At 34.5% G+C, this 27,797-nt stretch overlaps 1 protein-coding gene and 5 long non-coding RNA genes across 7 annotated transcripts; 4 read left to right on the top strand and 2 right to left on the bottom strand.

Moving 5' to 3' along the window:
* Positions 1–5,848: 5,848 nt before the first annotated feature.
* Positions 5,849–10,361, bottom strand: LOC127970006 (uncharacterized). Its single transcript, XR_008156473.1, has 3 exons — positions 9,116–10,361; positions 8,188–8,882; positions 5,849–6,076 (listed from the first exon to the last, which is right to left on the bottom strand). It is a non-coding gene; the product is annotated as an uncharacterized LOC127970006 (long non-coding RNA).
* Positions 9,911–12,994, top strand: LOC127970112 (uncharacterized). Its single transcript, XR_008156526.1, has 4 exons — positions 9,911–10,056; positions 10,136–10,214; positions 12,261–12,372; positions 12,469–12,994. It is a non-coding gene; the product is annotated as an uncharacterized LOC127970112 (long non-coding RNA).
* LOC127970133 (uncharacterized) lies at positions 12,398–13,864 on the bottom strand. The gene is made up of 3 exons (XR_008156534.1): positions 13,753–13,864; positions 13,374–13,461; positions 12,398–12,596 (listed from the first exon to the last, which is right to left on the bottom strand). It is a non-coding gene; the product is annotated as an uncharacterized LOC127970133 (long non-coding RNA).
* A 2,772-nt stretch (positions 13,865–16,636) lies between these two features.
* Positions 16,637–17,890, top strand: LOC127970108 (uncharacterized). The gene is made up of 3 exons (XR_008156525.1): positions 16,637–17,188; positions 17,281–17,393; positions 17,493–17,890. It is a non-coding gene; the product is annotated as an uncharacterized LOC127970108 (long non-coding RNA).
* Positions 17,891–20,282: 2,392 nt separating this feature from the next.
* On the top strand, positions 20,283–21,247 carry LOC127970041 (uncharacterized). Its single transcript, XR_008156488.1, has 3 exons — positions 20,283–20,719; positions 20,883–21,066; positions 21,232–21,247. It is a non-coding gene; the product is annotated as an uncharacterized LOC127970041 (long non-coding RNA).
* Positions 21,248–21,309: 62 nt separating this feature from the next.
* Positions 21,310–25,127, top strand: LOC127969641 (uncharacterized). 2 transcript variants are annotated; one of them, XM_052571699.1, is made up of 5 exons: positions 21,310–21,839; positions 22,013–22,254; positions 22,709–22,876; positions 23,350–23,445; positions 24,523–25,127. In XM_052571699.1, exons 2-5 carry the CDS (start codon positions 22,081–22,083, stop codon positions 24,838–24,840), a joined length of 756 nt encoding a protein of 251 aa, XP_052427659.1. In that variant the 5' UTR covers positions 21,310–21,839; positions 22,013–22,080; the 3' UTR covers positions 24,841–25,127. The 2 variants fall into 2 exon arrangements, with proteins under 2 accessions (XP_052427659.1, XP_052427652.1); XM_052571692.1 differs by having other exon boundaries at positions 22,009–22,254.
* The last annotated feature ends 2,670 nt before the right edge of the window (positions 25,128–27,797 follow it).

Genomic DNA, 27,797 nt, shown 5'->3' with positions numbered 1-27,797 from the left:
CCAGGTGTTCATTAGAGGTGCTAGGTTGATCCAAAGGGCTGACAGTCCCAGAATTATAATCCGCTTTATTATGGTTGTCATTGCCATCAGGTGCAAGAATGGTCTGCATAAACTAATGAATTACATAAAACAGTAAATGACAAGCTTTGAAAGATTTGAAAAAAAGAAAAAAAAAAGAAACACTTTGTAAATCTACCTCTACGTCTTCGGAGGAAATCCACTGGACAAAAAGTGTGGTTGGCCCTCTGATATTTCTTTCAAAAATGGTTCCACATAGGTCATTTCTAAGAGGTGGTGATAAGGCTTCCTGAATCTGGAACCATCCTGTAGCGTCCTCCACTTCTCCAACAAAGTCAAACAGTGCCTAGACATTTGGATTATTTCACATTTAAACACAGAAGACTTTGCACACCAAAAAAAAAAAAAAAACTACTATAAAATAAACCTTACCAACCTTAATTGATTCACTTAAAACAAATTTCCTGGTCCTCATTAAGCCGCTTGGATATTTTACTTTTAGTGGCACACCATGAGCAAGTTCAGGTAAACTTGCGATTTGCGCTCATCTCTCATCAATAGCCTAAAATAATGCAGGCAAGTTTCAAAATCAAACTGCAATAGTAAACAAAACACAAGTCTTTTTTTGTCTCGGTGTGCGGTGCCTTGTAGCACTGTCACAACGCGTAATAAAATCAATTACCAGGACTTTTAATCACTCCCTTTCCCTCAATGCCTAAATGATCTTTTAATAACTATCCAAAGAGATCAAAAACATGGAATAAGGAAAAACAGCAACAATATTTTGCACATGTGCATGTCTGTCCAAGTTTAATCTATATTTTTTCTGACTAACCTATTAACTCTGAATTAAAGCCCTAGTATTATTTTCTCTATGATGATACTTTTGTAGAATTCTTCAGCTTGTAATTTGCTTTAAGTTATCTTCTAAGCATCTGCTACGCAAATACACATAAGTCATTAAAAGTAAATATATAATGTCTTAAAGGCAGCAACATCCCAATTTCCTCAACTTAGACTGACCTTTCTGCGTCTTTTCTCAGATTCTTCGCTATTCATCTTCTGCAGTTCCTGAAACAAATTCATATTGTAATGCAGACAGAAAGATTACACAATGTCATCAGAGGATGTCTGTTATAAAGTTTACCCTACATACTTTGGCTTGATCTGCTATCAAAGACTGATTATATTCATCATCCTGCTCCTCACGCATCCTCCGCCATTCACTTAAAGATTCCTGGCAATATTTTGATATAGGAATTAAGAAATATTAAAAGACACTCCTAAGAGCATCTACCATAAAACCTGTACCAAATAAATGTGGATGATCCACAAGACCACTCTCTTCTTCAGTTTGATGAACATATACAACAAGTAGCAAATTTTTTTTTTTTTTTTTTTTAGAAAAATAAGAAGCATTTTGAAATGCTAATATTGTGAACCTATAAAACAAAAAAAACTTACATTAGAGCCCTGCACGAGACGCTCAGGCCCTAGCCCCACCTGTGTCCGCCAGCGCATCAGAATTATCAGCCCGAGTCCAGCCTGAGTTTTTATTTATTTATTTTATTACACAGCGGAAGCCTGTCCTATTTGCAGCAATTAAAAAAGGGGTCAGTTTTGTGTTATGTTTCTTTTCATTTCTTTATCAAGTTAGTTTAGAAAAATGTTTGAAGCATTTTTAAAAAAAAAATGACGATTAACGTTAAACAGCCGAGCCGACAGCAAGTAGCCTAAAACATATTTAATCAATTAAGCCTCTCAAATTAACGCTAATACTTTACTTGGCTACAATAAAATCCATAGATATAAAACACTTCAAGAATATCACACAGACAGTTAGTTTAATAAATGTTTATTTATTAAACCACAGGGAGTAAAATAAAATAAAAAAATTGAAATACTGAGGCAGGCTCGCAACAGCGCTCGCAAACGAAATGAGAAATGAATCTAAACAAATTAAATTAATTAAAAACAAACTTGCAGGTTATATTACCTCAAAAATGCACCACAGAACATGTCCATTCTTTTTTCCATTAGTTCCAACAGTTAAATGAAAATAAAGTCCAGTCAAATGAAAAGTTAGAACAGTCTCTTACAGAGCATCGTGGAGAAAAAGAATAGGCTCCAGAGTGGAAGGTTTTAACCCCGACCTCTTCTCTTCTATCACTCTATCACTGCTGGCGGGACACTAAACACAGAGCGAGCCAGTCTTGACAGTCGCGGTAGCAGGGTCTCGTGCTCCGCCATAGCAGCACATCTCGTCCATCACCTTCCATGTTGTGATTGAGGCGCATATATTGCTGTACTTCATCGTCGTCATCCTCGTCCTGCTCCACAATGTTTTCAGACTCGGCCAGTGCTCTCTTCTTTGCTGCGTGGCCCGCAGCAACAGGTGCAGACACAGAAATGCATGCTCGCCGCTACATGAATCATCATTTTATAATTATTAGTTGGCCAACTACATTAATTTAGAGGCATGTAATAGCTACTACTACAATAAGTGGATATAAGTGAAGTATAATCGTGGGTCGCGCTGACGGAAAAGCGTGCGTGTGTGAGACTGTCATGTCAGTATGTCAGTTTAATTATAACGGGTTGAATTATCAGATTATGGAAGTTATGAGGTTATGAAATGTCTTTCTATATTTGTTTTTCTATCGTCGACGTCAACTTCTATTTTATTTTTTTTTATTAATGTGTAAAAATATAAATAGAAGGATAACCCAAAAAGGCCTGAGGCCCGGCCTGCATGTTAGCTATAATGTGAAAATTGGCCCGAGGGGCATAAATAAGTCGGGGCCCGTCGGGCTCGGGCTGAAATGCAGGGCACTAACTTACACAATACCCACCAAAAAATGTAACCTTTTTCTCTCCAAGTCCTGTAGCTTCCAGTTCCTCCCTTTCAAACTTTGTTGGTGCAACACTTTGTGTCATTCTACTTAAGCAGCAGAAAACTCTTGTGAAGCTACTGCGAGGTCTTGTAGAACGACTACGACGACTTAAAGGTCTCCTGCTGGCTTCTGCTCCATAGCTTGCGAAAAGTCTATTTACTTCAACTGTAAATTTGAAAACAAATGTCAAATGTAAACAACCCATAACAATGACATTTTAAAAATGCTTTTAAACTGCAGCTATTTTGAAAAATAAAGTTGAAAAAACATATGACAGAAGTTTTTGTACTGTATAGACCTTAATAGACCAACATAGATATCCCACAGGAATTTGTGAGACTACAGCTGCATCTGAAACTACTCCCCATCTCCTATATCAGTGTTTCAGTATAAGCGGCTCTATCAGGTAGCCTGACTACGTCAGATTTCATACTTCCACTCGATTTCATTTAGCTTCTGTACTCAGTCTGAGAAAGCGTCATAGTTTTCCGTTTTCCTTTGGTCTGAAAACAGCCTGCCAATCAACGAACAGAGGGTGGGCTGAGAGCCGTAATGGGATTATGTTTACGGGTAACCAATGATTTTAAACTTCAGACAAGCGCCCTGAAAGAAAGAAAACGCTTTTCAATTATGATATGCCAGACTCGGTCTACGAAGCAAAGCGAAGTAGCAGAGTTTGGGATTACCAGGCTATCTATCGTAATTCTTCTCTAAATTGTCACATACTATATTTAATAATAAACTGAATCCCCAATAAAGTCATTTTTGATTTTCGGTTTTAACAGAGCAATATAAATAGTGAATAAACGCGACCCATTATACCAGCAATCACTTTCACTGACCTGCTAAAATCTTGATTTATAACTGTGACATGATCTGAAAAAAAAAAAAAAAATCACCATACAGCAAGGTTAAAGAGCGGCTATATATATTTTTTTAAATATTAAAGCACAGCGCAGCATCGAAACAAACGACAAATGAATCAGCTGGGGGCAATGTACAGCTTCTGCCAAAACACCGACGAGACGATCAACACAGAGACGATCCTGTACTGGGAGAGCAAGACCGATATTGGCGATATTGCTTACGCAAAAAATAAAGTCACAAAAGTGCTTCGTCAGCAACATTGGTTTTATGCACGCCTGTGTGTGTGAGACTAAGGCCAGGATGAGGCAGGTGTCTGACTAAAATAATACCTCAGTTACACCGTGCGCGGCGCGACAAATGCCTCGTTTCAAAATGGGTAATGTTATTTATCACATGTCAAATTATATGTAATAATATTGGCATAAGTCATATGTGAACAAACACATTATCATACAGACGAACTACAAAATCTGAGAAAAGAGATAAGCAACTTTTCTTACCGTCCACGGCGTTATGTCCTCCTGGAGTTGGTCAGTCTGGGACATGAGAATTTGAACCACTATCCACATCATTGGCTAGTTTTCTTAAAATATTTGCAATGTCTGCCATTTGTATGTTTTGCACAACAATGATCACCACAGTGCCAATCAGTCATTACCATCAATCAGCGCCTCAGAAGCCCACAGAAGTAAATAAAGCGGGATAAAGCCTTGATCTCGAACTGTCCAGTGACAGTTTGGCGCTTCAAATTGAGGCGACAGTTGATTGGTTGCTCCCACGTGTGTACTGTCCAATGGCATTTTTTAACTCGATTGACAAATGGATAAAGAAAAGCTTTTGGCAAAACGGCAAAGAAAAGCATCTGGCAAATAGAGAGAGAAAAGGAATGCCAAATGCTTTTTAAAAAAAAAAGCAATTTAACTTGTGCATTTAAATTATTTATTAATGTACTTTTTTATTGTTTTATTAATCCACGTTTAAAAACATGAAATACATAAACAGTTTAAATGTGTCTATTTATTCATATATTTAAAATGTTTTTTTTTATTCATTGTTTTATGGTATTATTAAAATACATTTTAAAACATGAATAAAATAAACAACTTTAAAAATGTCTATTAATTTGTCCTTTTAAAAGTGATTTATTTATATACATTTTTATGTTTGAATTATTAAATTGATAAATTGATTCTTCATTTTATTTTTAAGTGGCACTCCTGGTCCTCCATAACTCTAAGCCTAATAAATGCATTTCATAATCTGGGTCAATATTTAATACAAAACCACACGTTTCTATATTTCAAGTCGACTTAACCGTAAGTAACGTTACCCTAGCAACCGTATAGCAGTACATTAGCAATCAACCAGGGTACACTAGCAACCGCATAGTCCGAGTCGAGCCTCGAGTACCGTAATTGTTCAATAGTATAGTGTTCAATAGTGTTCAAATGTATAATCTGAAATCTGTAATCTGTATAATCAAAGCCAATTGCATTGTTACGGTCTTTATTCAGCTATTTATTTCGACTCGCAAGCTTGCCGTGGACTTTAGTTGTGAGATCAACCCCAGCACACTTGCAGTGCTACTACTGACTAATGATTCAAAATCGATCACTAATGAAGATCAAGAATTTAAAATAATTTATAGCGTAATAACAACTTGGCAGAATTCTTACCCGTCTCCTCCTCCTCCTCGTTTTACGGCAGATCGCAAACTTTTAGTGCATTACCGCCACCTATCCCTCTATTGGTCCACTGACACTAACTCGATTAACCTATCATCTCTATAAATCACTAAAACCAGGCACATTCGTTCAGATTTTTCATCGAGCTTCATCTGACGCTGCGTCTCCAGCTCCCCCGTCCTCTTCACGAGAGAAAGGGGATTAAAAAAATAAATAAAATTTTTATATTCGCTTGTTCAGATTAGTGCTTGTAAATAACTGTAACAGTAGTGTCTTAACATTTCGAAAAGAATTTAAGAAATTAATTGTTTTCAACTATATATTCCCTACAGTACGCCACATACCTCGCACAGTCATGTTGGATGTTTCTATATAAGATGCATTGTACTATTTGATCTTGTATGTCGTAACCTTGTGTTTGTTCTCCTCCACTCTGCTCCTACCTGATTCTCTTCCTTTCCCCACTATTGGTTGCATTTGATACAAATGTCTGCCCTTGGAATCAATTATACAGTTTTCTTACCTGTCTTAGGTTTGTTCCTCCGTTAGTCACGTTGGCGGTATTCTTCTTCAGTAATTTACTGCTGGACGAAACATCGTTGGTACTGCCACCTAACGGCATAATTTTGATAAGCATCACTAATCTTCACAGTCCAATACAAAAACTACAACCACACACATAACACTACTCAATGCCAATACTTCAGAACGTGTACGCGTTTATTATTTTAAAAGAATAAAGGAGAATCAATTAATTATGAATAAATTATTGTTATTGTGTAAATAATATTTAATCCATAAAAAAATAGCTAGTCTGATTTCTAGTATTTTAAAACGTAATTTAATCAAATTACAAGTACTTTTTATTCCATAGTATAGTATTTCTGGAATCTGATTACATAATCCAGATTACATGTAAACAATTACTACCCAGCTCTGATTAGTATTTAGTGAATAAAGTAGTATTTGAATTTGAAAGTATTCTATATATGAACATATCTGTATATACACCTGTCTTATCCATACATTAAAACAATGTCAGTCATTTACTTGCCTAAACCAGGCCAATCCCAAACTAAATGACGGTAAAAATTACTTGCAGATCAGATACACGGATATCTGGAAACAGATCATTGACATCCTTTCCTGTTTTAAATGTCAAACAAATTCTTATAGCATAATTTCACAGATATCTTCAATATTAATATGATTTAAACATGCAAAATTGGCTGTATTGTTGTGTTTAGTAATTGTGAGTAATATATCATCTTTTCTATTATTAGATTTTGCAACATCTACTGCCGCCTCTGATTTTTGTTCTTACAATCTTTATTGTCAAGGCAAGTAATGATCCTTAGCTTCATTTAAAGGTGATCAAGTTTGATATTTGCAATTTAAGTTCCTTTGAACTGTAAATTACATAGCCAAGTAATATTTTATCAATGAATATGCATTGTAAGTGCCTACTTCCCTAAGATTAACAAGGCATTAATGTTGATTTATTTTATTTTTTTAATGTTTTTGTCCACTACAGTTCTCTCATTTCGCCTTCAACACTTAAAGGTAAGATATTTGCAAAGTTTACATTTAAGTTCTATTTAATTAGTTTAATCAAAACTAATCAAGTTATATATTACATACATTATACTTTGGGAAGTACATGTACCTTGCAGGGGATTTGTCCTTAGTGTTGAAAGATCACAAAAAAAAGTTTTTAAACTTTACTTCATAACTGTCAATCAGTACACTTACAATTTGAGGAAAATAAGCTTGATATTAATTTTACTGACATTAAAGTTGATAAAGTTAAAGCAAAAAGAATGTTAAAATAAATCTTACCAATAAAATGTCTTTGGTCCTTTAAATATAGCAGTAGTATATATATATATATATATATATATATATATATATATATATATATATATATATATATATATATATATATATATATATATATATATATATTTAATTGTCTTCTGGACAACTGTCAGATCAGCAGTCTTCCCCATGATTGTATAGCCTAGTAAACCAAACTGAGAGACCATTTTGAAGGCTCAGGAAACCTTTGCAGGTGTTTTGAGTTGATTAGCTGATTGGAGTGTTATTATTTGTACATGTATCCCACTCTTCTTGACACTTATTTACTATTCGCTTGTTAAGTCTGACGTCATGTGTCACCGCTTCCGTATCCAAACGCTCTATTAGATGCCATGAGAAAACAACAAAAGGTGCTAATATAAACTCACAAATATAGTATAATACTAGCGAAAATGTTATAATCCTAACCTTGAACTCCATACTGAAGTCCATGATAGCCAGACAATGAAAATAAGTGTTTGTATAATATACAAATTATTTATGTTTGGAACGCTGTGAGCACAGATACTGTAGTGTCCACCGTAAGTTTAAAAGGGTTTAGCTTGATAAATATAAATAAACAGTGCTCATAAACGGCTGCTGAGGTCATATTCTCAAGTGAAGTGAATCAAGACTTGGATCCAGAAGCAGCACTTCTTACGTCATCACTTAACAACCGAATAGATAAAAATTAATAGTTCTGATCTGAGGGAGAAATTTGACATTTTTACTTCCTGATTAAAATCCTATAAATATAAACACTTCAACTGTCTCTTAGAATGAGCTCTGAAAAGAGAGAGATGAACAGGAAATATGTTCATGCTTGGAGAACAACAAGGCAGGCTCTGACCAGATCTCCATCTCACCTGGAGAGTAATCTACCAGCTGAAGTACAATCACTTGATCTTCCACTTGAAGAACAATCACAAAAGGATGTTGACATGGAGATGATTTGTGGAGAGTGTTCATCTGACAATGAACCCTATTTGCATTCTGCAAATGTGGAAGAACAGTCAAGAGCAGCGACATGGGAGGGTATTAACAGTTTGAATGTATCCTCTGCTTCTGACCTTGAAGAACAAGCAGAAGATGACAGTAGGGACATGTCGCTGGCAAAAGAACTGTCCACGTGGGCCAGTGAATACCAGATAAAACATAATGCACTTGACAACCTGCTCAAATTGCTACAAAGGCATGGACACAATGAATTACCCTCGACTGCCCGGACTCTCTTGCACACTCCCCGGCAACTTGACATAAAGCAATTATCTGGAATGGAATACGTTTACTTTCCACTAACAGAGAAATTACAAACAGCACTAGAAAATTACCCTCCTGATCTAGCAGAACTCCAATGTCTTGATTTATCATTCAACATTGATGGCTTACCACTGTACAAGAGTTCCAAAACATGTATGTGGCCAGTTCTTTGTGCAGTCATGTTAGACCCAGTCACCATTTTCCCCACGGCTCTGACAAGCGGTGTGAGTCGACCAACAGATCTTGGCTTTTTGGAAGACACAGTAAGGAAACTGGCTCATCTGATGAATCATGGGATTCACTACATGGGAAGAAAAATAAAAGTAAATTTGAGGTGCTTTGTGTGTGATGCTCCAGCTCGTGCATTAGTGAAGAATATTAAACTGTTCTCTGGGTACTTTGGCTGCGACCGATGTGAGCAAAAAGGTACATGGTTAAACAGAGTCACATACCAAGAAACAGCTGACCTCAAACTCAGGACAGATGAAACATTCAGAAATCAATCACAAATTCAGCATCATCATGGGAACACACCTCTGTCTCACCTCCCCATAGACATGGTGCAGAGTTTTCCCATTGATTACATGCACCAGGCTTGTCTAGGTGTAATGAAAAGACTCCTGCACATCTGGACCAGAGGAGACAGAGTTGTGAGGGTTTCAGCAAGCCAAATCACAGAGATTAGTGCAAGACTGCGGTCTCTTCGGAAATGCATCCCATCTACTTTTGTGTGAAAGCCTAGAGGTCTTGAGGAACTGGACAGGTGGAAAGCAACTGAGTTTCGTCAGTTCCTTCTTTACACTGGGAAGATTGTGTTGAAGGGTATACTGCCTGATGAAATGTATTTGCACTTCCTTTCCTTTAGCATAGCCATGATAATTTTGGTATGTCCAAGTCTTGTGCAGGACCACTCGAAATATGCAGATGAACTGCTGCATTATTTTGTGGAAAAAGGTCGGAATCTTTATGGACAAGAATTCCTCGTTTACAACACACGTGCAATGCTGCACATAGCAAAAGATGCTGAAAACTTCGGTGGTCTGGAAAATTGTAGTGCCTTCATGTTTGAAAACTACCTGCAGACACTCAAGAGGATGGTGCGTTCTGGTAGAAACCCACTGATTCAGGTTGCTAGGAGGCTGGAAGAGAAAATCGAACAGAAAAAAACAACAACTGTAGACAAAATCTCTACCAAGACCCAAGACAGTGCATATGTCCTCAGCGGTGGTCAATGCTGTGAAGTCCTGCAATTGGCTGACAAAGAACAAAGAGTGCTTTGCCATGTTTACAGTAAACCTGAGCCACTGTTCGACAGCCCATGCATGACATTTTTGATTGGTGCCTACAAATACAAAAGAAAACACAATACCATTTCATGGATTTCAAAAACAGAACTCACAAAACATGCTATTAAGATTAGCACAGAAGAGAGAAGTGAGATTTTTCTGTCAGTGCTCCATGAATTTTAATCAAAGGTAACAGGATGTCATATGTAGTATAAGACAAATGTACACATCATCCTTCGCATTTATAATGATTTTTTCTTTTTTGTAGAATGTATGCAATTGTAGAATTTTCAGAGGAGGGAACATGTGAAATGGTGCCAGATATCTGGTTGTTTATGAAGGATGAGGTATTAAATTCTGTCTCACTTTTATCAACAACAAACGTTTAAAAATAATGTGTGATGGCATTGTATTGTAATTTTGTAAAACTTTCAAGAGGGTCTGGCTGCAGACTTGCACTTGCACTCTTTGACTTGCACTTTCAGACACTTGCACTTCCGCTAGTGACATCACTTGCAGTCTTTATTTTTTATTTTGTTGAATTTTTTATTACTTTTTGTTTGAATTTCCCAACATTTTGTAACTGTAGCCAGGTAGTGAAGACAAGAAAAAATAAACTAAATTACAATTAGGGATGTCCCGATCAGGTTTCTTTTGCCCTCGATTCCAAGTCCGAGTCATTTGATTTTCGGTATCTACCGATACTGAGTTCCGATCCGAAACTTCTATAATACATAAAAATAATAAAGAAGAGCGAAAAAACAGATCGAGGATATTCAATAAATAAAATTTTGAAATATATTCAAATAGAAAACAGCTATTTTAAATAGGCTGGTAAAAATATGTACAAATGTTACTGTTTTGCTGTACTTTGGATTAAATAAATGCAGACTTGGTGAACAGAAGAGACTTAAACTTCTGACTGGCAACTTAATTTTTTCTCTAATTTAAAGCTTTTAATTGGCTTACAGGTCCTTCTCAAAAAATTTGCATATTTTGATAAAGTTCATTATTTTCCATAATGTAATGATAAAAATTAAACTTTCATATATTTTAGATTCATTGCACACCACCTGAAATATTTCAGGTCTTTTATTGTTTTAATACTGATGATTTTTGCATACAGCTCACGAAAACCCCAAATTCCTCTCTCAAAAAATTAGCATATTTCACCCGACCAATAAAAGAAAAGTGTTAATGTATTAAGATGCTATTTAATTTGATATTTTAATATGCAGTTCATTATTTTAATGAATATGTATATATTATTTTCCTCACATACTGCAAACTGTGGCATAATGGACTAAGACGATAAAGGCCAAACTCAATATGTTTCTCTACATTATTAAAATACATAACTAATATGTACAGGCAAGCAGGTGAGCCCAGAATAAACGCAACATGCAAAGTTTTGCGTTAAGCATTTTTTCATATAGAATAAACTGTCTACAACTCGTTTATATCACTGTCTTTGTCCATTAATCTACCTTATGTGTTTTATTTATAATGACTTTCTATAGGAGGAAAATGTTTAATGTACAATTTAACGCACTGCGTTCTGTACTCGTCTGCTTGCCTGTACGGAGCTGTTCCTTTTAAAATCACTTAATGCATTTCATAATGCATGTTCATATGTGCTGGTCTGTATATACTTTGAATCAACAACAAGACATATAGGCTAGACCTACTGAATTGTCTTTATCATCTTAGTCAGTTAGTAGGCCACATTAAGCGTTTTGCTGTATGGGAGGACAAAGTTTGCGCATTGTGTTCATATACATCTGCTTGCCTTGTTTTTTCTACAGGAGGAAAACGCTTAACGAAAGACTTTGTGCATTGCGTTCATATTCTGCTGTTCTGTGGCCATGGCCAGGTCATGTCTTTTTCTTGCAGGACCCTGTACGTTATAGTAGTAGGCCAACTAATTTAGTTTTAATATTTTAAATCACCAGTACAGCGTCTTGTCTCCATTGGCAACTAGCACGATTTGTGTTGATTGCAAGTGACATCACAGGTAGCGTAGAGTGCAAGTGATTGCAAGCTACATTGTAATTTAGTTTATTTTTTCTTGTCTTCACCTGCTGGCTACGGTTGTAAAATGTTGAGAGATTCAAACAAAAAGTTATCAATAAATAGAACAAAATAAAAAAAATAAAGACTGCAAGTGACGTCGCTAGCAGAAGCACAAGTGTCTGAGAGTGTAAGCCAGACCCTTCTCAAAACTTTTAGATGTCGACTAATTGTTAGAGATCTGTTCTTTAAGTAATTCACTTTTTTTTTTTGCTTTTTCTTGATTTACATTTTCAACTGCTCTTGCTTTCTTATTCTAACTTTGAAGTTTTAATACTTCATTATTCATATCATAATTCAATAATTGTACTATTTTAATGCAGGTACAATACTGTTACTGGCCACCAATGAATGCAACAAAAAAAATACAAAAGCTTGAACTGCCCGATAAAGAAAATTGGGCCAAGCACAGGGTCAGGGTGTTTGCTAAAACAGGTATTCCTTTTTACTTAAAGGACCATTCAAAAAAAGAAAATTACTGCAACAACAGTAAAGAAATGCCAAATTGTACTCACCATATTTTTGCTTCAGATGACTATGAAAGAGCTAAAAAGTGGTCGAAAAAAGCAGCTGTGCAATCTTCACTTGAGAGCTGTGATGACTCCCCCAAAAGGAAAAGACGACCAGTGTGTCTCAGCAGCTCTGATGAAGGTATGAACCTGAGTATGTGAAAAGTTCACAATTAAATGACTAAAGTAATATGACTAGAAATAATTAAAAAATATATATTTTTTAAAGATATTTCTGTACTACCTCGCCCTCAAAAGAAAAGCCGGTTGGATTGCAAAACCACTGGTAGGCCTTCTTAAAGGAACACTTTTAATTATGATTCTTTTAAAGGGTTAGTTCACCCAATTTGCAAAATTATGTCATTAATAACTTGCCCTCATGTCGTTTCAAACCCGTGAGACCTCTCTACCCTGTACGGTATACTGTCCATGTCCAGAAAGGTAAGAAAAACATCATCAAAGTAGTCCACGTAGTGGTAGTTTTTGCTATTTTTGGACCAAAATGTATTTTCGATTCTTCAAAATATTCTAACTGACCCTCTGATGTCACATGGACTACTTTGAAGATGTTTTTCTTACCTTTCTGGACATGGACAGTGTACCGTACACACAGCTTCAATAGAGGGACTGAGAGCTCTCGGACTAAATCTAAAATATCTTAAACTGTGTTCTGAAAATGAACGGATGTCTCACGGGTTTGAAACGACATGAGGGTGAGTCATTAATGACATATTTTAGATTTTTGGGTGAACTATACCTTTAATTTACAACTTGTGTACATTTTCATACAAAAAGTGTCAGAATAACTAAATTTCAGTAGTCAATCCCAATACCAGTATACTTTTTTTTATTATTTAACTTTTATTATTACAACAGTGTAATAATTCCACCGGAAAATAAAAAATTAAAATTACCCAACAAGCAAACCTTCAATCAATCAATAAAGATGCCATCAAGATGTGAAGAGCTTCCCATGCCAGATGTGCCAATAAGGCCAACTCCACCCAGAGACACCCTGAAAAATGGTAGTGTTGTTTTTTTGTTTTAATTATAGTGCATAGCCCCATTCTATTCATCAGCATTACTTTAGCATTATGTTGCATTAACTAAGGATGTGTTTGCACTTGGCATTAACATGCAACCTGTATTAAGATGTTCGAACATAGTTTCAACTGTATATAGTTAGGATCTATGGTCCATGAAACAACTCCAGAAACTTCAGTAGAGTATTTATAAGCATATTTAAATCTATTTCCTAAATTATGTCTCTCTAATTTGCAATATGCACTTTAACTGTTACACTTACCTTCATTATCGGTGTTATTTGGTGGTTCTCCTTCATGACTCTCTCCACTGCTGGTTAAACCATGTCCTGTAAACATTCACTGTGATTAGCCTTCTGTCAAGATAGCAGTTACATTCAACTTACCTGTCTGTGCACTGTTATAAAAAATAAAATAAAATAATACTGCATTTTGAGATTCAACTGTCTTCCAAGTCTAGATTATCTTAAAAGGATAGTTCACCCAAAAATGTAAATTCTGTCATCATTTACCTTTTTTTTTTAGCACCTTCATGATGCTCCAACCAAAGAAGGATACTAATACAGTTTTGATCACAAAAGATGATATTTTGAAGAATGCTGTTAAGCAAAATATGTGCTCGTCCCAACTGGCTTCCGTTATATGGGGGGGGGGGGGGGGGGATACTATGCAAGTCAGTGAGGACCAGCAACCGGTTACACATATTCATCCAAAAAAATGCGTACCTTTTTTTTCAGCAGAAAAAATAAAATGCATATGTTTGGAACAACCTGAGTGCGAGTAAATGACAGAATTTTCCTTTTTGGGTGAACTATTTCTATCTTATTTTTTTTTAACAGTGCATTACCTTTCATTTTAACTTTACATTTTAATCTTTAAATTTCTACTTTTTTACCCTCAGATTCCAGATTTTAAAATAGTTGTATCTCACCCAAATTATTGTCCTCATAACAAACCATACATCAAAGGAGAGATTATTTATTTAGTTTTCAGATTATGTATAAACTATTTCGAAAAATTTACACTTAAGACAAGTGCTCCAGGTTCACATATGCTTTTTCTGCACTCTCCTTTCAATCGTAAAATGCGTCTGAACAATATGACATTTTTTCTTTCTGATCATAACGGATTAATTTTGGGAAATTTGATTTTGGTATGTTTAGGGCACACCTGTGAAGTGAAAACCATTTCAGTTGACTACCTCTTGAAGCTCATCAAGAGAATGCCAAGAGTGTGCAAAGCAGTAATCAAAGCAAAAGGTGGCTACTTTGAAGAACCTACAATATGACATATTTTCAGTTGTTTTACACTTTTTTTGTTATGTATATAATTCCAATAGTTTTGATGCCTTAAGTGTGACTCTACAATTTTCATAGTCATGAAAATAAAGAAAACTCTTTGAATGAGAAGGTGTTTCCAAACTTTTGGTCTGTACTTTATATATCGCTTACTACCCAGTGTTGTCCAACAAAACAATACATATCAAAGGCTTCGAAAACAAATAAAGTGAATGTAACCATGTAAGCCTTTATATTATCTGCAAAAAATGGGTAAAATCACATTTCATTCTAACATTGTAACATTGCAATCTAAAAACACATATAAAGCTTTTAAAGTGGAAGTTAAATTCACTAAACTAAAATGAAAATGAATGAGAACAGAAGCACAAAGTTGTGTTAGGATATTTAGATTACCCCCTTAGAGTCAGTGCTATCACAAAAATAGACTTACTTGTTGGTTTCAAATTCTACATGTCACATTTATTGTCCAACTACAAATATTTCAGCAAAATAAGTTACTAAAACAGAGATGAAAACTGTTATTTACTTTACTCTGGAAAAATAAATGTTCTGCAATATCTTCAAAAGATTTTAGAAATTTAGTGAATTTTATACATACTATTATGCTAGCACGTGTGGAAATATTTCAACCACGTGTTTCAAATAACCACGCTGTACAACATCTAAAATATTATCAACTGGGCTTGAAAACAAATAATTTCAAAAGCGCAATACTGCAGTAGGCTACATGTAAACTATAATGAAGATTAAGTGTACATAGTAATTAATGACTAACGTTAGCTGCACGTGCTATTCAACTCGCAACTGCTAGATGACACGATTAGCGTTATCTTCGCTATCATACCTTCGACATCCGACACTCATAACAAAAGACATAAGTTATTAAGTGAAAGATATGATTACTCACATATTTTGCATAAACGCACAACATCTCCGCTAGGCACATGTGTAGAGGTGTTTATCATATGGCGCCATTAGCAACAACTGCAGTTCCGGGACCTTATGACATAAAGCCTAGCCCTAGCTAAAGTTTTATTTATTCATTTATTTATTTATTAATAGCTAATACTTCTTCAAATCAATTAATATTTGGTGAATAATATTTTAATTTAATTTAATCTAAACTAAACTTTATTATTTTTTAGCCTATAATTAATATATTGTATACATAGCCTACTGTAAAATGTGTTGCTTTTGTCAGACACACAGTTTAAATTATATAGATTATCTGAATCTTACAATTCATTTAAAAAAATGAAAAAGTCACACAATTATTTTTCATACAGTGCTTTTAGCTAAACCATTTTTTTTTACCCCAAATGTCAAACTTTTTACATATTTTTCAGTCATAAACAAACTAATAAACTCTGACCTGCTCTCATGGTCTTGTTTTGAACTACTGTTTCAATGGTTTCATTTGTCAACAAATGTTTTTGTTTGTTTGTCTGTTTGCTTTCAATGTAAAATTTGTTGCATAAAAACTAAAAAATTCTTTTCATTTACAGCAGAAGGACCACAGAAAGGCTGTGCAGCTTCAAACTGACCATGATGATGATGAGACACTCCTCCTTTTTGATCATTAAGGCTTTTATAATTTGTTAAAACTAAATGAATAGAATAGAACAAAATGAACAAAAATTGAAATTAATTGAAATGCTTTATTTTAATTATTAACAATTTTGTTGATTAAATATTTGAAAATAATTAATCTTGATTAGTTATTAGTGTGGAAAATTTCACTGACTAAATAATAAATAAATAAATACTATGTGTTTATGATCATCACTTGATGTTTTCTGAGACTCAAGGAGGTAAAAAGTAAAGTAAACAGTAAACAGTAAACAGTACTAAATAAGTTTCATGATAGAAATTGAAATCGGAGACTATTTTTCTTATCAGAAGTAATAAAGCACAAAGCCTGTTGTAAATATTGGATGGCAGCCCGGATATAAAAAAAATGTGTAACATTTTGTTCATGCATCAGATAAAAACAGCATTGACCAAAAGATACATTTTAGATTTAAGAATCAGTTAAATTTTCAGTTCATCAAAAGGAAGATCTATTAAGACTGGGAAATCAATAGTGTCAACCTACCAGAAGCCTTTTTAGAAAACACAAGGCATAAGGCTCATGAAGTATGACAGGTAATCTACAGGGCTGGATTTCACAACTCAATTACTCATAGAGAGTACAATAATCTAAGCAAGCATAATGTATGACTTAAATATGACTTCATATCATCATGATGAAAATGTATGTCGTTAAAAAAACAAATGATGTAATTTGATGTACAACATACACATTATAATTTTTCAATTTTATTTTGAAAATTTAAAGGGTCACACAGACTTCAAGAAGGCTGGGGAGATTCAGTTTGAAGAGGCAGCAAAGAGTGAAGTAAGTTAATATCAAAAAGTTTTTTGGGAATGTGTGACTTTATAACAAATTTCATTTTTAATTAAATGTAATGTACATTTACATTTTCACAGCCTTTGGTCCTTCTACTGAAATGTAAGCAACATTAATAAGTTAAACTGGATGATGATGATGCCAGTGCAGACTTAGGATGAGGAATAAGATGAAGAGGAGGAAATAAGACTAGGTAAGTCATACTAAAAAAAGAGACAGACAGATAGATAGACAGATAGATAGAGAAAACATTATTTCAAGAATATGACAGATTTTCTATTCCATCTTCTAGTTTCTAAGACATCCAGAGTGCACTAGAAGAACTCTTTCCAGAGGAACACAGGGAGCTATGAAGTCTAATTTTTTCAGCAAAACACTGCACCAACCCTCAATATAAAGATCAAGAGTGAAGTGTCAGTCTACAGAGGTTTCAGAAGACCCTGCCCTCTCGTGGTGGGGTAAAAGAAAACTATTTTTCTCTTTCTTGTACAAAAACTGCTGATTAACATTTTGGGTGTGATAAATAATAAAGAAGAGACAGAAATATCTATATTGCTCTATTTACATATCTTTAAAATTTAGCTTCTGGTAGTGAAGCAGAATTAAAGCATATCAACACCAGATATTTGCTCATCCCTCACACAACGCATTTTCTTTTCTGCAAAATATAAATGCTATACCTATGTATAAACGTACATACCAAATAAAATGAATGAATATACTATAATAAAGTGTTTGTGTGTGTATTATTGTTTAATTTATAAATTATTATAAATGATAGTTAATAAATATGTAATGTTCTAAATGTGCTGATTTGGTATGTGAGCAAATTAACACTGAATACATGAATAAAGTGTGTTAGTTAATTTCTATTATAATTTGCATTGCAGAAAAGTATTTGTCAATTGTCTCTAATTGTTATCAACTAAAAAAAAAACTATTTAAATTCCCCATAACCATTAAAATCTGTAGAAATTATGTGTTTTCTTTTTTAAAAGCAGTGAATTAAATTTTATAACTTCATCTGGTATGTCTATGGACAGTGAGATTATGTCTTCACAACGTGTCAGTTTGGTCATTGGGACGTACTCACCACTTTCTGACAACGTACCACTGTGACGTCGCCACGACGGATATGGGAATCACAAAGTTACGTCGCTGGAACGTTATATAGTACGTCGCTGCGACCAATTTGGTACTTTATAGTAATGTCCTCACAACGTGCCAGATTGGTATTTAGGACGTTCTCATCACGTTCCAGCGACGTTCCACTATAACGTCGCCACGACGGATATGGGAATCACAAAGTTACGTCACTGGAACATTAAATGGTACGTCGCTGCGACGAATATGGTCTGGTCCAGTTACGTCGTCACGACGTAACTGTGTTTGCTGGGACGTCTGTTTGTGGATGGAGACTTGTAACGGCAAAACTATGTATTTTGTATGCATCACATTATAGTGCGGTGTGCATGAAAATAATAACAAGGCGGCAGAGCGAACTTATCATCCATAGTGGTTCTCACGTTGTCCTAAATTCGCTCTGCCGCCTTGTTATTATTTTGTCTTAACTTTATTTGTAATGCCGTGAAAGAGTTAATCTCTCATGTATGAGAAGAGCGTGTTGTCGTGTAGCAGCCATTACATGTGTTGGACACCAACTCCTCATTTTCTGTCTCTTTCATTTCATGGATTTAATGAGTTATCTGAGTCAAAGCAGACAACTTCAGTGACTACAGACTATAATCCCCCTTCGCAGTGTGTGTGTGTGTGTGTGTGTGTGTGTGAAATGCATTGCTGAAGTGAAATAGCTGGGAAGTTTGATAGCCTAAGTATAATAAGCAGCCTAATAAAAATAAAAATAATAGTTATTATTATTATAATCTAATACATTATTACAGAGAAATCTGCTTATGTCAATATCTCAGACTATCGTCGATACACGATCCTATCGTCTATCGGCACAAACTTAAATTCTACAATTTAAAATACACTACTTTTGCCATTCATTTCATTATGGAATAACTAAAATGCCTAATAACATAAATCTACAGTACAATTGTCTTCATACACATTAGGCAGATGCACTCACGTGTAAGCAAATAAGTACAAACTTTTGCCAGCACGTTTAACATTATATATTCCTTATCCAAACCATACACAAACATTCATATCTTACCCTTTGATACTCGCAGGGATCCTTCACAATGTACTCAACCGTCACATCCTGAACAACTTCGTGCAGCTTCTCATCGAACACAAAGTCCAGCTGTCGAACACACCTTAATGATGAAGATGAATTCACCAAAATATCCATCTCTCCTAATAATAAGCCAAAAGCAATATATTACATTTCTACATGAACAAATGTTTCACTTTACACCTAATTTAACTTTATATTAAACAAAATCTCAATCCTTCACGATAAAAATGATTGACTGATAAAGTAAAACAAATCAATAAATACAATCAGATATAATTACCAATTATATCTAATATGTTAAAAATAACATTAAATATATTTAATTTATAAAACACGTTAATTAAAACATTATCATTTGATTAAAATGATTACTATGTTGTAATAATTATTTACAAATATATTATATTAATATATAAAATATAAATTATTTTATATACACACTTCTTTAAAAAATGTTGTGGCTTTAAACTTTTGTACAATATTCATATATAACATTACTGTATAAATTTGTTCCTCTACTACACTTTTACTATACTACATTTTAAGGAGCTAAATTAACTTAATTGTAATACTTGGTAAATGGCAATCATTCACACGCATAATTAAAAAACAATGCAATAATTTCATGCACGAGACGTTCATAGCACTTATCACTAGCAATCAGTTACAACTAATTTAATAAATGTTCCCTTGTCAAGCCCTGAACACAACTGACTCTACTGTGTCATTACATGTCATCACATCACATGTCATTGGTTTATATAAGAATTAAATCCAACAGCATTTATCTGCTACTTTTAATCATAAGCCAAAAAATGTAACTTTTAATACACATCTCTAGGTTTCGTACTTTCACATTCAAGATGTATAGTAACTACACTGTAATCCCAAACAGTTGTACTAGCTCATAACTAATAAGGTCATAACAGTCAAATGTCGTTATGCAGTTGACCAAACTATAAAGTTTTGAGCTCTGTTGAGATTTGTGTCACTTTAATTGAATAGGGCTCAGTATTTTAGAGTTAATTTGTGTGGAACGCTCAAAAAGTTTAGGAACCATGTATTAGCGTGGTGGGTGGGTCTTATCGCTCCCTCAGGAAAGCTGAGTCAGCCATCTTGAATTTGCCTTGATGCGGGTGAAGTTTTGGCAAGCTCATGTGGATGTGGAACACAGTTTAATTTGTTTTTAATTGTTTATATCTGTTTGGAATGCGTACTTTTATACCCCCGCTTCAAACCACCACCACCTCAGTTATTTTCATTAGTCTTATTGCTCTCATTTTCTTAAGCGCTGTCTTATCATCAGCCCTGATTTGGTAAGTAACTCTAAAAATTTTTTATATATATATATATATATATATATATATATATATATATATATATATATATTATATATAAAATAATTACAAATCCAAGTAATTGTAATTTTAGAAGTTGTTGAATGTGACAAATGCGTTAACGTTAAGTTACCTTACTTAGTTCATCTTACAGCAGTGTAACGTTATCAGCGGGTTTCCTGGATGAACTACATTACCCATAATGCATGTTTGCCCGGGACATTGACGGTTGAGGAAGGTCCATGAGTTTTGAATTCTCTGGCGGAGTCCGAAAGCATAACGTTATCCCTGATTCCCGCCGTTTTCGCTGTTCGTCGTTAATGCATGTGCGTACTTTGAGTATAACGTTACATATTTAAATAAATGTCTGCGTTATGCAGTAAATATTTTACGTTGGGTTAGGTCGAGCTGTGTGTGATCGCGTGTAACTAAACAACATAATGTGAGTGTGTTATCATGATGCTAACCAGCCCTGTGTTTGTATTTCGTAGGCTCAAGTGTGTGGTTCAGGTAGGATGCATTATGAAAGAGTGTTATTAACAATTGGTTTATTTTGTGTTTCCACAGTTATTATTTTGCTATTTATTTCAATCTTTTTATTTCAATTGATCACTTGAACCCTTTATCAATACTATGTTAAAAACAACAACATAAATAGCATATCTATAAGCACACAACTTTATTTTTTTAATTTTTTTGTTAATAACTAACTTGCTCATCTTTTAACATTTTCATTTTTACTATAATGAGTGAGTGAGTGAAGTGACATTCAGCCAAGTATGGTGACCCATACTCAGAATTTGTGCTCTGCATTTAACCCATCCGAAATGCACACACACAGAGCAGTGAACACACACACACACACACACACACACTGTGAGCACACACCCGGAGCAGTGTACAATAAATGTATTTGATAGATTTGGAGACTTTTTTATCTGTGTATTCCCTTTTTCAAATTTCATTTATCATTATGTATTATTTAAAAAAATTTTTTGAACATTAACAAATCATCTTTGTGCGCATGTTGTGTACAGATATCGGACTACAAAGAGTGCTACAGAGAGTCAGTGTTTCACTATCAGACAGGTGCCAATAGGTGAGTTTTGTAAATAGTGTACTAATTTGAATTTTAAATGATTCGCAAGGTTTAGATTTTTTTCAGAAGAACAGAAATTAATTACTGATGTGTTGTCGGCTGGTTGGCATAATCATTTCCCCCCTTGTTCACAATTGTTCACAATGATCACCCCCATCAAAATATAAAGAAAGCTCGAAAAGCTGAGGTCAACTACATCATCAACCTATCAAAGGATCAAACCCCAGCCACTCTGGAAACAATGAGAGAAGAAATCTTACATGAAGTCGAAAAGACTGAGAGAAACCATTTAGTCATAGGCAAGCTAATGACCACAACCTATGCCCTTCGTCGCCAAGAAATCGTTGGAGCTCTTGTAGCTCCACGGGTGAGAGACGTCGTGGATAGATGGCCAGCCCTACTTATGGAGTCACAGGTAAAAAAAAAAAGAATCTTTCTACATCATTTTACGGTTCTCCCTGTTGAGAGCAATTAATCAGCATGACTCTTTAGCATGTCCACTTTGAACATGATTGATTTTTCCAATATTTAAATGACTGTTTTTAAAAATCTAAATTTTCTATAAATTCCCCGAAAAGCAAATGGCAGATGTAAAAGTTGACAACACATCACGCTGTGACAAATTTTTGCCATTCACAGTAAACCAAGTATACAGAGGTTAATTAGATTAATTTCCTTTAGATAACATTGTACTGCCTGTTTTAAATGAAGGACAATTAACTTTCTATTTTGACCTTGGTTCTGACTCGTCTCTAATAGAATTGCCCTTGGTTTTGCTACCTGTCAACAGAAAACTTCTTTAAAATACATTCACAATTCTGTTCCTAATTTATCTTTGTGCATTTCTGTGTAATTCTGTCCGTGTACAGGTGTTTGCAGAGTTCCACCGAATCAACAATGTTAACCTGCGCAATCAATTCTACAAGGAGCTGGACAGACACACGCCTAAACTCATTACCTTGTTCAGAGACAAGGCCACCAAGACTGGCAAGATAGCAGAGGAGCTAGCCAGGCTCATGATGATTTATGACCTTCAGGTGAATTTTTAACTTTGCATGATTCAGAAACAGATTATTAGCAGATTGTTTGCAGACAACTGTAAGAAGCCATCGTGTTAATTGCCCCGACTCGAATTGTGAGGTTAAGTGATTATGCCATGAACACAACATTGTCATCTCATAGGAGATAGATGTCTTGACAAGATGTTTTCTATCAGAAAGAGGAACCTTAAAAAGATACCTTTTCAGCTTCAATTTGAAGAAGTCCAAATAACTACTGTTTATGTGAAATTTGATTTACAATTTGACGGTTTTTCCTTTGAGTTAAATTATTTACAATAGAAAGTTTTAATTTTAAAAATGTTTAACTGAAGAAATGATGACTCAAATACTCAATCTACCATCTATAACAATGACCACCATCAGAATATGGAGCTATTTAACACTTTGATAAAGTGTTTGCTCTGCATTTGTGTAATTACTATTGTAATGGATATTTTTTGTACATCTAGGAACAACGTAATGTAAATATAAGACGGGCACTCGTCCTTCGTGCTCTTCCTGTGTACCTGCGTGAAGATGCCTTCAAGTTCTTCAGGACCTGTAATGTAAGTGTACTGGCCTAACTATCAATCCCTTTGCTTAGCTATTCAATCAGCTTGAACTGAAGCACTAAACATATATACATATTGAAGCTTAAACACATGACATCACTCAAAGAACTCTAGGAGAACCAGGGGGGTATTCCAGAAAGCAAGTGAAAACTCAGAGTGAACTCTGAGATGAGGGAAACAGAGTTATCCATTCCAGAGAGAAACCCTAACCCAGGAACAGCTGCTCTGCCTCTGTTGCATGTGGTGGAGGTGAGCACCACTTCATGTACATCTACTCAGGAGGATGTTAGGACACAGATGTGTAAAACAGCATCTGTTGGTGGTAAAAGCTACAAGTTAAATTATCCACTAAATAAACTTTTACTTTAATATGTGAAATAAAAACAAAGTGAGGAGCCATTGTGAGACTGTTTTTATATTTCTTTTTCAACTGATTTGAATTAAATAAAATAGCCTTAAATAAAACATTGATTAACATTCAACCACTTCCTCAAAGGCTAATATAAAATAAAGTGATGTTAAATTCAAAATATAAAGACGAGCGCATCTAAAACTCTGTCAGTGATTTTTATTATGGCCGCAGTCAGAAAATGTCACCGTACGGGAGCTCCATTGATGATGAGTTTTTACTAGTCGTCAGGCACGAGCTCAACTCTGAGTTAACATACTCAGAGTCGACTTACCTAACTCAGATCAGCTGTTCTGGAACTGAAAACTCAGTTTCACTTCACAGGGTAAGTTAACTCAAGAGTTCAGGGTTAGGCTCAGTTTGTTGAACGTCCTTTCTGGAATATCCCCCAGGACCTGTTTTACTTGAGTTGTTATTCTGCAAACTGATGTGTAGAAATTACATAATTGAAAAGGTAAGTGTAAATCATTCCACTAAACAAAAAGTATGCTAACAGATAGGTGTGAAACTAACATAAGATATAAGCCTATGTAAAGAAAATAGTTTAAACATGTAGCTTAGTTGCAGTCTAAGTGCAAAGTGACAGTAATGTCTAGACATCATTACCATGATTTGTATCCTTGAGGAGCTGAACTCATTCATGTATTATTTGTGTTTTATAGTCAGCAGATTGTCCAGACCTCACTGACACTCCGGTGGCTCTCCTGACAGTCGTCACGGATGACACTATTAATGCGGCCCTCTTCAGCCCTGAGAGCATCTGTATCGTCATGGAGGATGAAATACTTGTGAGTGGTCCCACGACTCTGGCTGACTCATTTCTCCTGCTCTTTGGGTATGTCTATGCACTAGACCTACAGTACCCAAAGAATCTTGAACTTACATTCACATTTATCCAAAAAGTTGTGATGTGTCTTGAGGACAACAAACCACTGAAAGGGCGTCTACTGATGCTGAAGAATGATTTGTTTAATGAGTGAATCACTCAGGATGGATTATTTGAGTTGAGTTGAGTATTGAGAAAGTCCCTCCCTTTTTACAAATGTAATAATTTGCCTGTTCTACCTCAGATTTAAGATCTGACACTGTTTGCCTCTTCTACCTCAGATTTAATACATTGATTAGGACATTGAACTTGATGTTGCCAGTTGAAGTACAACCAGTACTTTATTTGAATGTTTTATTATTGACACATATTGTACTTTAAAAAACATTTTGTTTTTATGCGGTCATTTTCTTTTTTTTTTAATTTCACAAGCACTTTTTGACCCCTACTCCTTTGATTTATGCCTTTTAAAAAGTGCATTGTATTAAATAAAAAAAGTTGTTAAATTGCCACTGTGGTGTCACTTTCATGGTTTCTAACGTTATTAGCTGATTGTGTAGTGGGCCGACATCAGTATTTCAGTTTAGAATTAATTTTGAGTGCCTCACCCACATTAAGAGTTAAAATTTATTGAAAATTTTTAATGTATTTCCCAAATTATATGAGTTGGAAAATATTGAAAATTGAGTGTATTTCCCACATTATATGAGTCGAAAAATAGTGAAAAATTTAAGTGTATTTCACACATTATATGAGTTGAAAAATAGTGAAATTTTTTAGTGAATTACTCCCTAATTATAAGTTGAGAAATATCAATATTTATAAGATAACATTGAGATAATTTAAGGCAAATGGAAATGTAATTTTTATTTTATGTAAACCTAAAACATTTAAAAACATCACTTAAATGTTTTTGTGTAATCTGTTACAAAATATTTTTTGAGTTCTGTGAACTTATTAGGGTTTACAGTGTATTGATGTAATACACAAAACTAACAATCCAATACAAAAATCAGTTTTGAAGTCCCAATTCAGTACAACAGGGATGCAAAATCTAAACAATATATATATATTTTAGTCTATTTAGTCAAAAATTGCAAATGAGATATTTCCCCCATTTTTTATTGCACAGCCCTAGTACATAACATGATTTTAAAATACAAAATGAATTACTTAACCCCAACTTTTGATTAACAATACACCTGCATAATCAAATTAATCTGCATTAATCTAACATTAAATTATCAATAACCTCATATTTACATTTTTATATGTAGAATCACCTACCCATTCATAATTAAAGACTTACTTTTAATATTTAAATCAAATATCCCCCCGCATCTTCCATAATATTCAGGCTCTATAATAATAATAGGTGTTCGACATACGTTTAATCACAATCATACAATTTCTTAAATTCTTACTTACATATAATGTAAACTATACAAACTTCAGAGCTCCAAACTAACTTTTATTTACCAGGAGCGCTGTAGCCCCTGACTAAAATTTTAGGAGCACAAGCAGAAAATATAGATGCACACCTTAAATGATTGCAATGCAATCTGGGTGGGAAATTAGCGCCCGACACCAGCCAATGGAAATACCTTTTTAAAATGGCAGATGACTTGGTCTTGTATACCAGCCACAGTGGCAAGTACATTGTTAAACATTTTTATTGGGTTTCTACTTAAAACATTCCTTGTAACAAATTGGACATGTTTTATCAAAAATTGCTGTTGCCAAATAACACTAATGCACTTCTGTCGAATAACTAATTTGATTGGTTTTCAGCTCTGTGTGTCATGGACAACGTTGAATGGACCATGACACATATAGCTGAGATGAAGTACAGAAAAAATTAAAATGATCGCTTTAAAAATGTTTTTACCAAAAACCTCCCCATGTTAAGAGGCTCGCTCCGGAATCAGCAGTAGCTATGTACAAACTGTAGATGACAAAGTGAAGAAAAACAGAAGGTACTTTTCCAACAAGTGGCCCATTGATAACAGAGAAACCGAGGGAATACTTAGCCTAACTTCCCAATGACCAGTCCATGCACTGTACAATGTCAAACCTACACTTTGAGATATTAATAAATGCATATATTATATATATATATATATATATATATATATATATATATATATATATATATACAGCAGGGAAAATAAGTATTTGACACTTCAGCATTTTTATCAGTAAGGGAATTTGGGCTATTGACACAAAATTTCCACCAGATGTAGCCATCAAGCCAAATATTGAATTCATACAAAGAAATCAAAACATTTATGTATACAGGTTGAGTCATAATAAATAAAGTTAAATGACACAGGGAATAAGTATTGAACACACTTTATGTAATACTTTGTAGAAAAGCCTTTGTTGGTAATTACAGCTTCTAGACGCCTCTTGTATGGAGAGACCAGTCGATCCCACAGTTGCATCTGATCAAATGTGCATTCTTATTCATTAGCTTGGGTTAAACGAATTTTACTTTGTTGGATCAGCAGCTATGCTAATGATGTCTCTATTTGTTTCTCTGTTTTGCGTAACTAGGATTTACACAAGCTCCAGTCTGGATCCAGAACACCTGAGAAGAGATGATGCTGACCCTCAGAGGACCTCAGATGATGCTAACCTTGAATCAACAAACAGAACTAATAAATATTGCTACAAATGTGACCGAATCATATAATAATTATTAATTAATCATATTAATAATGTTCATAGTCTAGCTGACTACGTCTTGTATTAATTTTTCTACAAATCCTGTCAAACGTGCACAAACTGACAGTCACCACTTATAAGCTACTACTAAATATTGTTGAAAGATAATTTTCTGTAAAGTTGCTTAGTAATGATTTGTATTGTAAAAAGCGCTATACAAATAAACTTGAATTGAATTGAATTGCAGAGACGGATTTTATTTTTTTCAATAATGGTCTTGCTGACCCACACCTCTTTGTATATGTCTGTTATTCAGAACACCTGATTCAGATCATGAAATGTGTGACACATAAGAGAAACATAAATGTGGATGACAGTGTCCCTAGGACCAGGATTGGAAGATAAGGATGACATCAAAACATGATGATTTTCCTATGGGTTCTT

The sequence above is a fragment of the Carassius gibelio genome, chromosome A4 (assembly GCF_023724105.1).
Source record: "Carassius gibelio isolate Cgi1373 ecotype wild population from Czech Republic chromosome A4, carGib1.2-hapl.c, whole genome shotgun sequence".
In the NCBI taxonomy this organism is placed as follows: Eukaryota; Metazoa; Chordata; class Actinopteri; order Cypriniformes; family Cyprinidae; genus Carassius; species Carassius gibelio.
This window is presented reverse-complemented; position numbering and strand designations above follow the sequence as displayed.